The sequence below is a fragment of the Nymphalis io genome, chromosome 25 (assembly GCF_905147045.1).
Source record: "Nymphalis io chromosome 25, ilAglIoxx1.1, whole genome shotgun sequence".
Taxonomy (NCBI): Eukaryota; Metazoa; Arthropoda; class Insecta; order Lepidoptera; family Nymphalidae; genus Nymphalis; species Nymphalis io.
The window spans coordinates 8,029,895-8,042,577 of NC_065912.1; the positions used below are offsets into that span (position 1 = coordinate 8,029,895).

The 12,683-nt window shown below is 32.6% G+C and overlaps 1 protein-coding gene across 1 annotated transcript in view; it reads right to left on the minus strand.

Annotated features, from left to right (window-relative positions):
- Positions 1-1,891: 1,891 nt before the first annotated feature.
- Positions 1,892-12,683, minus strand: part of LOC126778285 (uncharacterized) — a 34,602-nt gene continuing 23,810 nt past the window's right edge. The window contains exons 2-5 of the mRNA XM_050501779.1: positions 7,795-8,197; positions 6,730-6,897; positions 5,514-5,649; positions 1,892-4,951 (exon numbers count right to left, since the gene is read on the minus strand). Of these exons, the coding sequence (XP_050357736.1) occupies positions 4,816-4,951; positions 5,514-5,649; positions 6,730-6,897; positions 7,795-8,020 (666 nt within the window). The 5' untranslated portion in view covers positions 8,021-8,197 and the 3' untranslated portion in view covers positions 1,892-4,815. The remainder of the gene's footprint in view (positions 4,952-5,513; positions 5,650-6,729; positions 6,898-7,794; positions 8,198-12,683) is intronic.

Sequence of the window (12,683 nt, forward strand, 5' to 3'; positions counted from 1 at the left end):
CTTATTCTGGTTCGTTGATTTCCAGCAACTGTATGTCATCTTCAACAGGCTTTTACAACGAAGTGAAGAGACTTTACTGTATCGAAATAACCTTTCATTTTTCGTCCTTGTAGTAATTATTTCAAATGCAAAATCATTCATCACTCATCGGATCATCGAGCCATAATCGCTGAGCTAGTGATTAACAAATAATACTATCAGATAACAGAATAATAGACGAGGACGAAGTACAAACAATATAACATTGCATATAAATTTTAGCTATTTTACTACCGAAAAATTGAAGACAAGCAAAATTTGAATTCATAGTCAAATATTTCGACTTAAAAACGGTATTGTATTAACAGACATCGGCTCAAATAGTTCTGTTCAATATATTTAAACAAAGCGAACAATATTTCCATTGAACCTTATCATTAAAAGTCAGGCCCCATAGCCGTCTTTGTAAACTGCTATGTAACAAATACAATTTAGTCGCAATCTTGTCAAAATCGTTTTCTAAACGCATTACGTAGGCAAAGGCAATAGGGTTCCGATTCAATCGCGCCCGTTTCTGAACGTGCGTTGAATGTCAAACGCGCGCTTTGAGCAAAACGTAATGTATTGTATACTCTGTGCTTGAATTATTTTTCTAAATATTTTAGTATGTCGGAATAAAGTGGGTCTACACTCTGGTTCGCTTGAATGGCGCAATAGAATTACGCTAAATTACCAATTTCAAGACGTGTATATTTGATCTTTGGAGCAAAAATAGGGTTTTGGAAAGCAAACAAATTTAGAAAGTACTTATCCTTTACAAATAACGTATTATACTAAGATATATGTATGTTTATTGAATCAAGCGTCACTATATTTAATTATAAATATTGTATACTTTTTTATAAGGACCAACGGATTTTATTTATTTATTTATTTGTTAATACTGTATTTTATTATACCTTTATATTAATGATTACATTATAACAATTAAAAAGTTGAGAGAAATTCATAAATATATCTTCATTTTAACATGTTCAAATATATTTATTTAGAAATAATCTGCTAAAATCATATACCACTTTCACCTTTGCCGTAGTCGGAAAATTATTGTTAAGTATTCTGATAGCGCTCGGACTGTAATAAGAAACATTTCCTCAAGAATCAATAAAAACTCTATAGTTTTAAGTCAATCAAATGAATAGTACAAAATCAAGTAAGAACAAAATAACATTATTTTTTATATTTATATATGTATATATAGATGTAATTTAGTCATTATTTTAATTGAGAATTTAATAAATAAAATTTAAACTGTTTTTGCTGTCCATACGATCTGTCATTTAAAAATATTTTATCTGTTGACGCGTCATAATGAAATATTATTAAAACAATGTATATGGTATTTTAATAATAATTAAAATAATTACAATCGATCCATTTGCAATAAGAACCAGCCAAGGTAACAAGCCAATAACTCATGAAAGGACTTTAATAATTATTATATTATGTAAATGATATTAATTATATTGTGAACCAGTCTTTGCCCGCAAGTTAGCCTGCCTATGAGAGGATTGTGGTAAAATTATCGGTTTAGTTGTTGAGCCGTGAAATTTGTATTTTTCATTAATTTTTTAATGATTTTCTTCTTGTATTGTTTACAAAAATAATTAAAATATCGCCTTAGTTACAGAGTGCAACAAATAACGCACTATACGTAACTATGTATACTTTTTGAATAGAAACTTCTTTGGGTGTAATGTAAGAAAAATGGTAAGGTTGAATGTAATGTTTTTAATTTAATACAAAGAATTACATGGGTTTTATTAATAACAAAAATATATGTTTGTTATTGTTTTAAGCCTTTTAAAAATAATACACGTTTAAAAAAATCAGATTAGTTTTTATTCGAGAAAATTACAATAAAAAATACAAAATATAAATATTAGTTACTGTGGAAAAATAATTACAAAAGACTTAACTTAATGGCACTAATAATTAAAACACAACAAAAGAAATACATTCAAGACATATTTTTCTAAAATGATTCATTATTTTTTTTAATCGAATTCATTTTTTTTTTAATCTAATACAATAAAAAAAGACCCAACGCTTTAAAGTAAAATTAAAATTATTTAGTAGATTTTCAAAGTTCATTATAAATGATTTAAATAAACAATTATCTGATTCAGGTTAATACTACAAGACATTCGTTACGAGCCACGTTTTAATCAACTCCATAAAAATAACGTTTTACATAAATGTATTTAACTTTTTATATATTTACCGCTAAAGTTCAGCCTTATCACTTAACTAAGACTTAGCAACTATAAATAAAACATTCTACAGCCCATTCCAACCACAAGAAAAGTAAAGACAAATAAACGACTTTGACATTTAATTGACGCGACATTGGTCGAGATCTTGAATAGTCTATGATATTGACTATGGATTCGCGGGAAAATGGCGTTTCTAATATCCGCGAAGTTGTTATCTTTGGAAGTTAAATAAAAGTGGTTATAACTAGTTAAGTGGAATGATATTGTATAAATATATGTAAATTAATCAAGAACTGTTCGTAGTGCATAACACAGCAGAACAATTAGCAAATCGCATTGTATTGTAAATCTAATTTGTTTATCTTTACTCCTTCGATTGGAATAGGGTTACAGTTCTCAACTACAATTTTCCCACGTAATGGACGGACATTTGAGTTCATTTTATTTGAGCATTTATTTATCACTTAATTTTTGAATAAATGTGAGCAATAAAGTTATTATAAATACATTTATAAATGGAAGTCAGTTTGTAAACTTTAAACGGTACGCGTACTATCTACAATACACAATTATCGTCATACCTTTTTTTGTGACACCTTTAACATGTGTGTTTGTGTTGGTAACATAGTGTGTTCGCAGTATTATAGTAGAAATTAGCAATAAAAATGGAGAATCAGAATGTATGTAAAGAAACACACGTACACGTAAAAAAGTGCAGTTGATTATGAAGCGCAGGCGCAGATAACTCGACATTGCACAACACGTTACACAGAGTTGCAATGTCGTGGTCATATCAGTGGTCACGGCCTTCATTAAATAAATGTAGATATTTGTTATCAGTAGCTTTATTCTTTAAGAACAAACTCGAAACTCGCCGCAGAAATGTCAGAAGGTGATATGCGACATTGACCATAATTATTATATGATTTCAAGTATACACGCATCAAAATAGTATATCACGATAAGTCGGTTGCGACCATTTTGCGGGTGAACAATAAAGTGAGTTCTTACAGGATATCACTGCTGTGCTCGGCTGTCATAAATCATTTATGCCATGACAGCTATAATATTCCACATGAACACCTAAAGACAAAATATGTTAGGACGTATTGTCTGTTGTTTTATTCAACGTTATTTATAATTTTGCAAATATAAATAGTATTTGGAATAAGTTTGTCTTCGGACGGTACGAGGAAAATTTCCAGATCAAATTAGATTGCAACGTGCTATCCATTTTATACATAATAGGTTACACATCGGTCACTTATACTCATCAAATTAAAGTACATTGTGTTAATAAGTATTTTTAAACATTGTGCTCATTTAATTTATAATTTACTAAATTGTAAAATTTGTTTTTTAATACTTGTATAATACTATTTTTCAACATAACTCTTACTGAACAATATTAACAACAAAATGTACTAATATGACATGACTTGCCAACCTTTAGTTTCGCGCGTACATTACTTGGTCGGACTCGGTCGGTTGTTATTGGTTTGTTAAAATTTGTAAATACAACTAACCAAAAAAAATATTTAGAAAAATTTCGAAGCTTCTAGATATTTTTAAGGGTTTTGATCTTCCCAAACTTTAATTGCATAACTCGACATGGTAAACGGAAAAAATTAAGAAGTTATGTATGTCTAAATAACAATTATTAAACAAAGTATTAATTAATTTTGATTGGTTAACGCGCAGTACGCAAACGTCACTAATAATGGCGTAACAAAATAAGCGAAGACTGATAAGGAGATCGACAATGTCAGTTGTGCTGCAGAAAATTGCAGATTGTTAAATATTTCTTATACATCATTATATTTAGATAAATCACTTTGTGATTAAGCTATTTGTATGAGTTGTTATATTATCTTAAAAGTCATTTTTCACAGCGCTGACGTTCGACAGTAAAAAGGCGCGAAAAGAAAATTGGCGGTTTTTTTTCAGTCCAAGGTTATTTGAAGATAAGAATATTTTTAATTCAACCATAATTTAGTTTAGAGATTGCTTACAATACATTCCGAACTAACATCGAGTGCAGTTAAATGCATTATATTTTGTAAATTACTCATAAGTACGTTCAGAACTAACTCACTTTTTAATTAACCGTCGTATTTTTCCATTGAATTATTCCCGTTTATTCGTATTACGAACTATAAAAACATCTAGTGTTTAGTTTATACTTCCAGGTCCAAAATACTGCATAGATTACAATAATTCATACTTATCGAGTTAAAAATGTACACTATTTTTAATTATTTGTGTTCAAACGATTCTCATTTTCAACAATCGATTTGTCGATAGTTAAACTACATCACTAGTTAACGTTTGATGACGTAAGTGGACGGTGTCATTAAAAAAAATATGATTAAAAAATGACATTCTTTTATACGATTATAGCTCTTAAAGCTTAAATATGTAAGCTGAAGCGTGTACTATACACATCATGGCAGCTTCAGCTTCAGACTTGAAATTGTCATTTATTGCCACAAATTCATAGTTTAGAAACGCGACACAACACCTTTATCCACTTAGGTTTCCACTTCATCCACTTACTCTATTAATACAACATGATCGCCCCATTCACCTTCTCTTCTAAGGCTGGCGCGATGGTATCTACGTCTCGTCCATCTGAAGCAGCTATGAGGATACATACATTATTTATAAATGCTGTTATTGTCGCCGCTACTATGAGCCTGAAATAAAAAGAAAGTATTTCGTTTCAATTATCCAAGTAGTTCAAACAACAACAGTAAGAAACAGTATGCATTCTCAGGGTGCGTGATATTAGGGAAGGATGCCGACCGATGCACCGAGGGGAGCGATACTTCCTCTTTCACTTTGCATTTTGGTATGACATATTGAAGTGGCTTCGAATCTCAATACCAACACAGACTGACACGCATCTTCGACAGAGTCTCGGTACGAAAGGCTGTCAATGAGAATAGCCGTGACAGATACGAGTCAAGAGAACACCATTACATATATACCTTTAATTGTTTGTTTTATGAAATACAATTCTAGAATATTGTACATTTAAAATAACTAGTGTTCGCTCAGCGGTCGATATTTGACCAAAATCATTATTGAAAATATTAGAAAAACATATTATGTTATTTCCAATAATCCATCCCTAATTCCAATTTTTGCCCATTGATAAAACTAAAGCTAGTCAATGATTATCAAACATATCAAATCGATTAACAAACAGAGAATAAAATTGCGTACTTTATGAATGTGACATTTTAATAATATTACCAAAAAGAGAGTCCCAAGTCAGCTGTCATGTCCGACGTCCACGTGTTCGCTAGATCTTCATCTGACATGACATTGTGCTGCAATCTGAGGAAGAACTCCGTTAACCATACTGCTATTGCGCCCAACGTGAAAAGAACTGAAAAAACAACGTCATTTTTCATTATAAATATTAGATTATCGATACGGAGCTCTATGTATTTCGAGTATTTTTGGCTACATCACTGATCATCACCATCGAATTTTTGCACAGTGAATGCTATATAAGGATTTTTACGGGCAGCCTAGTGACGTCACATCTTTTCAACCAAAAATATTCTTATAGGAATGGTCAATTTCCTAACTCATAATCAGAGACAACATTAAGAAAAGATATGTCAGAAACAAGATGAATTTTATTCAAAGATACTTCAAAAACTACAGAATATAATTGCTATTGCTATTATTTGCAGACGAGTATACGAGCCAAGTGGGCACTTCCACCCTTAGATATTGACACTGTTAGTAGTAAAACCCCTTCCGTTATCAATGCTCCACTATGGAAGCTATTACATGTCATGTCCTTTACGCCTGTAATGACGCTCACAAGTACACGTGCAACCAGAACATCTAGAAGAAAAAGAAAAGCAAGAAGGGTGAGTGAGCCAGTGTAATTACAGGCACAAGGGACATAAAATCTTAGTTCCCAAGGTTGGTGGCGCATTGGCTATAAGCGAAGGTTGACATTTCTTAGAATGCCAATGTCTAAGGGCGTTTGGTGACCACTTACCATCAGGTGGCCCATATGCTCGTCCACCTTCATCAAATAAAAAAAAATCTATCTATTCTAATAAATGAGGAGACGTTTGTTAGTAACTGAAAAAACTTACTAAACCAATTTACACAAAACCAGGCTATTAAATTATACAACAATATGCATCGCGATTGTGAGAAGATTTTAGAATATAATATTAAATATTATATATAGAATCCGGTGAGGAGGCCTATGTCCAGCAGTGGAACAATATGGGCTGCATATGATGATGATGATGATGATTAAGTAGCTGCGCTATTAACTATTCACACTACACCAGATGGGCTTACACATATTAAAGAAAATCAAATGCTACATATATTTAATATATAATAAATTAGAAAGAGGTTTAATATGATTTCATCTAATTTTATTTTTCAAGTCATAAATAAAAAAAAATAAAAAAAAAAACGTTTAGAAACTCACCAATAGCACTATTACATAAAAGCAAAGGTCGTGGCGAGCAACGACTCCTTGCTGCGGATCCCAATGCAGCCAAGATACAGGCTCCAGCGGAGGCAGCCAATGCTACCGCCAACTGTGCCGCGGTCCCGCACCACGCCCAACGTCGAGCTGGATGATTACCAGCTTTTACTGAAACGATAAAACATAATTAATAGTAATAATTTATTTATTTAAAAAAATATTTATTTATTTGTAAAGAAAAACAGCAATGCCCGTTTTAAGGTATTACTAATCTATTTACACCTCCAATTAAGTGTTATGCTTGGGTTAGGAGTGATGACGTGACTATAGCCGAAGGGTCAGGATCTCACCTGCGACTTTTACATCTCTCAATGGCCCATAATCATGTAAAATTTTGCGTGAGACTGCAAACACATATGCACTCCCTAATCCCTTACTTCCATAAACCTTTGGGCCAGCAATCCGACGGAAAAAACTTGTTTTTCGAGACATCGAATTTTAAACAATGGCAATTCCCTGAACCGTAGTATGGCTGCTAGTGAGAATTTCTTGACAGAAAAACCCTTGGCACTACCCGGGTTTAAAATTAGGACCACATGGTCTACTGTCTTTTTGACGAGCCGGTTGGCGCGGTTAGTAGATACTTGCCTTTCACGCCGAAGGTTGTGGGTTCGATTCTCACCAAGGACAGACATTTGTTTGCATGAACATGTCTGTTTGTCCTTAGTCTGGGTGTAATTATCTATATGAGTATGTATTTATAAAAGAAAAGTAGTATATCAGTTGTCTGGTTTCCATAGCACAAGCTTTGTACAAGCTTAATTTGGGATGAGATGCCCGTGTGTGAAAAATGTCCCAGGATATTATTATTATTATTATTGTCTTATAAGCTAGCCACTAGTCAGGTCAGTCAGTTCGTATGAATGGGTGAGTCAGTGATGTAATGGTTGCAGTCCTATGTGTTTTGTTTGTTATAACTCATAAGAATCGCCTAACCAACAAGTCTATTTCGCTCATCATTTGAAACGAACGATAAAAAAATAATAAATATGTTAAAATACTTACAGCTAAAATCATGATTCCTCCAGCCATAGCCGAAATTCAATGCCTTGTGACCTTCAAACAGTCCAAAACTGATTCTTCCCTCGGATTCCGTTGGATTCGACAATCTTCTAGCTCTCGCGTCCACCCAATGTATCGTCCCCAAAGACGCCACAATCAGCGCTATACACAGGCACGACCCGAAGAAAGTCGCGAAAATCATCGACCGCTTAAATAAATTTAGCTTCATCGTTATCGTTTCGAGCCACTTTCTTTCTAATACAAGCGGTTACCCCTAGATGGCGTTATGTCACATTTCTTCAAACGCAGTTTTTGTCTCGTTTTCTCGTTATCGTATTTACGAGACAGCGATTAACATTGTTGCTTTTCATAATAGTGTTTTCATTCCCATGGTGAAAAAGAAAATCTGAAACAATCAAAGAAAATTATTTGTACTATTACGTTATTGCTATTCTGAGTCAAGGTATTGTTTTCGTACGATTAGACTTGAAAGAAAGACATATATTAATATTCAATAAAATATTTATTATATTTTATTGCGAGTATTTGAAAATTAATACGATTTTTGCAATTGTTTTTTTACCGAACCGAATTGGTTGACTGATGATTGTAAACTTCTTTAAAATTTATATTATGCTCATCGTCAGCAAAGAAAGGTTGGAGCTTATACCAACCACGCTGCTTCATTGCAGGTTGGTGAAATACACGTGGCAAAATTTCAGTGGAATTAGACAAACGCTGGTTTCTTTACGATGTTCTCTTTTAATGTTAACCGGTGGTACGGCTTTGTGCAAACTCGTCTATGTAACCATCTATAATCAGATATTCTACCGCAAAACAGCAGTACTTCGTATTGTTGTGTTCCCTCAAGGATTTGTGACTCAGTGTACAGGCACAAGGGACATAACATCTTAGTTCCCAAGGTTAGTTGCGCATAGGGGATGAGAGAAAAAAAAAGAAAAAAAAAAAATGTCGAACCAAAACGAATAATAAAATCTAATAAAGCACGTGATAAATCAGTGGTGTTTGTTCAGGTTTGAACCCGCAATTTTCGTGTAAGTCACGTGCTCAAATTACTGGTCGATTTAAGAATTAATATAAATGAAATATAAAACTGTATAGGATATATAACTATGAACAATTTTGTACACTTTTTTTTTATAAATTCCTTCAAGGCGTGTCTTCGTCACTGACAAATCACGTACTGTAGAAATTGTTAATTTTATGATTAATTATAATATAAAATGTTGATAAAGAAGATTTCGCAAGACAAGATAAGTAAATCGAAGACATGTCGCTTTTTAAAATGTTTTCGTTATAAAATTATTATTACTAAACGTATTAAGTTAAGTACTATTCAACTGAAAATACATTCCAAGATCATTCAATACAAAGTATTCCAACACATACACACACATTTATATTTATTAATTAAACACAAATATAATTCCATCTATATAGTAATACTAAAATTTGGAGACGTGTTACTTTTTAAAATGGTTTCGTAATACAACATTTTTTGAACGTATTCCAATTTGACTGAAGATATAATACAACATTCAAAGGGTTCTGTAAACACAGTACTTTAGTCCAAAGCTATCCAACACACACATTCATATTTAATAAATAAATACAAACGTAATTCTCTGTACACATATGTAGATGTACATAAACATAAATAAAAACATTAGGTAACAGATGTGTTTAAGAGAAAGCAAAAGTATTATTTAAAGATTAACTTACAAATAAACAAAACTGTAGCGAAAAAAAAACTTAGAACACAAAATGTTACCGAGTGTAACGATATTTTAATTATGTAACATATATAAGAATTCGTGGATAAATAAATCTATATTAATACGATAAAGCTGTAAAATTATAGAGTTTGTTAATTTGTAAACGCTTACTTCAATCTGCCAGTCTGATTTAAAAACAAAATGCTTACCCATACATTGAGAATATTTATAGACTGCTAATAATAATAATGTCCTCCGGACCGATTTCGGCCATGGTGGCTAATCTCAGGAGAGATTAGACAACTGCGCAGGAGATATTATCAGACCTCCGTGTACGCGACCTTACATCAAGCCACTAGATCAACGAGGCAGTTATAGACTACTAGTTTATGTGCGAAGAGTTGGTCCTTTATAGTACCACTGACAAATTTTATGCAAAAAAAATTCTTAATGTTGGGATCTGAGTAATTTAGATATGAAAGCGTAAAAACAAACTCACTTACGCATTTATTATATTAGTTACAGTAATAGCCTGTGAATGTCCTACTGTGGGGCTAAGGTCTCTTCTTCCTTTTTGAGAGAAGGTTTTGGAGCTTATTTCACCACGCTGCTCCAATGTGGGTTGGTGGAAAACACGTGGCAGAATTTCAGTGAAATTGACACATGCAGGATTCCTCACGATGTTTTCCTTCACCGTCAAGCACGAGAACAATTATAATCACAAATTAAGCACATGAATATTCAGTGGTGCTTGCCCGGGTTTGAACCCACGATCATCGGTTAAGATTCACGCACTCTTACCATATATATATTAGTTACGATATTATTTATTAAAAAAAACCCTTAGCTTTCCATATTCCATAAGATTTACTCTGCCATAGTATGCACTACAAATACTTGATTAATTATCTATTTGTATAATACAGCACTATACCACTTAACTACTTAATCCTCCTTACAGTAACAGCCTGTTAATGTCCCACTGCTGGGCTAAGGCCTCCTCTCCCTTTTGAGGAGAAGGTTTGGAGCTTATTCCACCACGCTGCTCCAATGCGGGTTGGTAGAATACACATGTGGCAGAATTTCAATGAAATTAGACACATGCAGGTTTCCTCACGATGTTTTCCTTCACCGTTAAGCACGAGATGAATTATAAACACAAATTAAGCACATGAAAATTCAGTGGTGCTTGCCCGGGTTTGAACCCACGATCATCGGTTAAGATTCACGCGTTCTTACCACTAGGCCATCTCGTCAATCCTCCTTAATCGTTCCAAACTTCCGACAACAATCCGACATACAAAATATCTTCAAGAATCCATAATGAATACCGTAGATTGATACCTTCATTTATAATACAACACTATTCCAGTTAACTAGTTATTACCACTTTAATTTAACTTCCCAAGATTACTCGGACATTAAAACGCCATTTTTTCGCGAATCCATAGTCAATATCATAGATTATTCAAGATCTCGACCAATGTCGCGTCAATTTGATGTCAACGTTGTTTATTCCTCTTTACTCCCCGTGTGATTGGAATTTGTAAAACATCACGTTAAAACCAACGGGGAAGAAGCAGTAACGCTCAGTAGTGAAATCGCACTAAAGTGCTATTAAAAAACTATTTTTTTTAATAATACATGTTGAAGAATAGTAGTAATAATCATTTTTACTTAATTACAAACATTTTCATCTCATCATCATCAGCTCTCGTCCCATCCCATCAGTTATTATAATAATATGAGCTGTAACTAACAATCATGTATACTATTATTATAAATACGAAAGTAACTATGTTTGTCTTTCTGTGTGTAAGGCTTTCAAAGAAAAATATTGTATGACAGAAAATTGAAGCTCAAGTTCAACTCAACATCTGCAGCTCACACCTAACACACAGGGAAGCCACGAGCGAAGAATAGTACAATAAATTTGATCACCTTCAACTAAATATACTGAATCTCCTACACCAGTTTGAATTATTGAACTCGGAGAAGTTCTTTCCATTCATGCCTAGATTCAAAAAATAAATTATAATGTACTGATATATTAATGACAATAAAAAATAATATAATAATAGAAAATAATATAATAATAAAAAATAAATAGTGGATAAATAATTTCATCAGCATTTAACGAGCCGGTTGACGTGGTTGGTGGATGCTTGCCTATGGATAAAAATATCGTTACACTCGGTAACATTTTGTGTTATAAGTTTTTTGTTCGCTACAGTTTTGTTTATTTGTAAGATAATCTTTCAATAACACTTTTGCTTTCTCTTAAACACATCCGTTACCTAATGTTTTTATTTATTTTTATGTACATCTACATATGAGTACAGATAATTACGTTTGTGTTTATTTATTAAATATGAATGTGTGTGTTGGATTGCTTGTGTGAAAAAAAAATGTCACAGGATGTTCCAGAATTATTTATACAACATATGTTGTACATATACATATATACAACAATTGTACAACAGTAGTTGATACAATGAGCATGTGTGCGTGAGCGTGTAGATACTTGTGTGCCCGCATTTAATTTACATTATTATCTGTGAACTAAATTGATCTGAAAAAAAAATTGTTTTCACAGCGACGAAAACATTGAAGTCTTTTTCTGTTTTTAAGTAACTTATTAAAGCTTATTATATAATACAGTATTTGACTCTATAAGAGTCGAAATTCATAGTCTCTATGTTCTAAATTACTTAAAGAAAAGTTCCGAAGAGTTCAGTGGGGCTATTCTGTAAGATCAAACTCGAAACTCACCGCAGAAAAAGGTCGTGAAATGTCAGAAAGTGATATGCGACATTGGCCTTAATAATTATTTGTACGGTAACATTTCAAGAATACACACATCAAAATAGTATATCACTATAAGAAGGTTGTCAACATTTCACGGGTGAGTAATGAAATGAATTCCTACAGAATAGCACTAACTAACAAAGATATCATAGACCTAAAGCCTGTTCCAATCGAAGAGCGAGTTAAAATAAACAAACCATAGATTTACGTATTTCATGTGATTTGCCAACAGTTCCGCTATATTATGCACTATAAACAGTTCTTGATTTATAATACTAAACTAATAATACAAAACTATTCCACTTAACGACTTATAAACACTTCAATTTCACTTCCAAATATCCAACA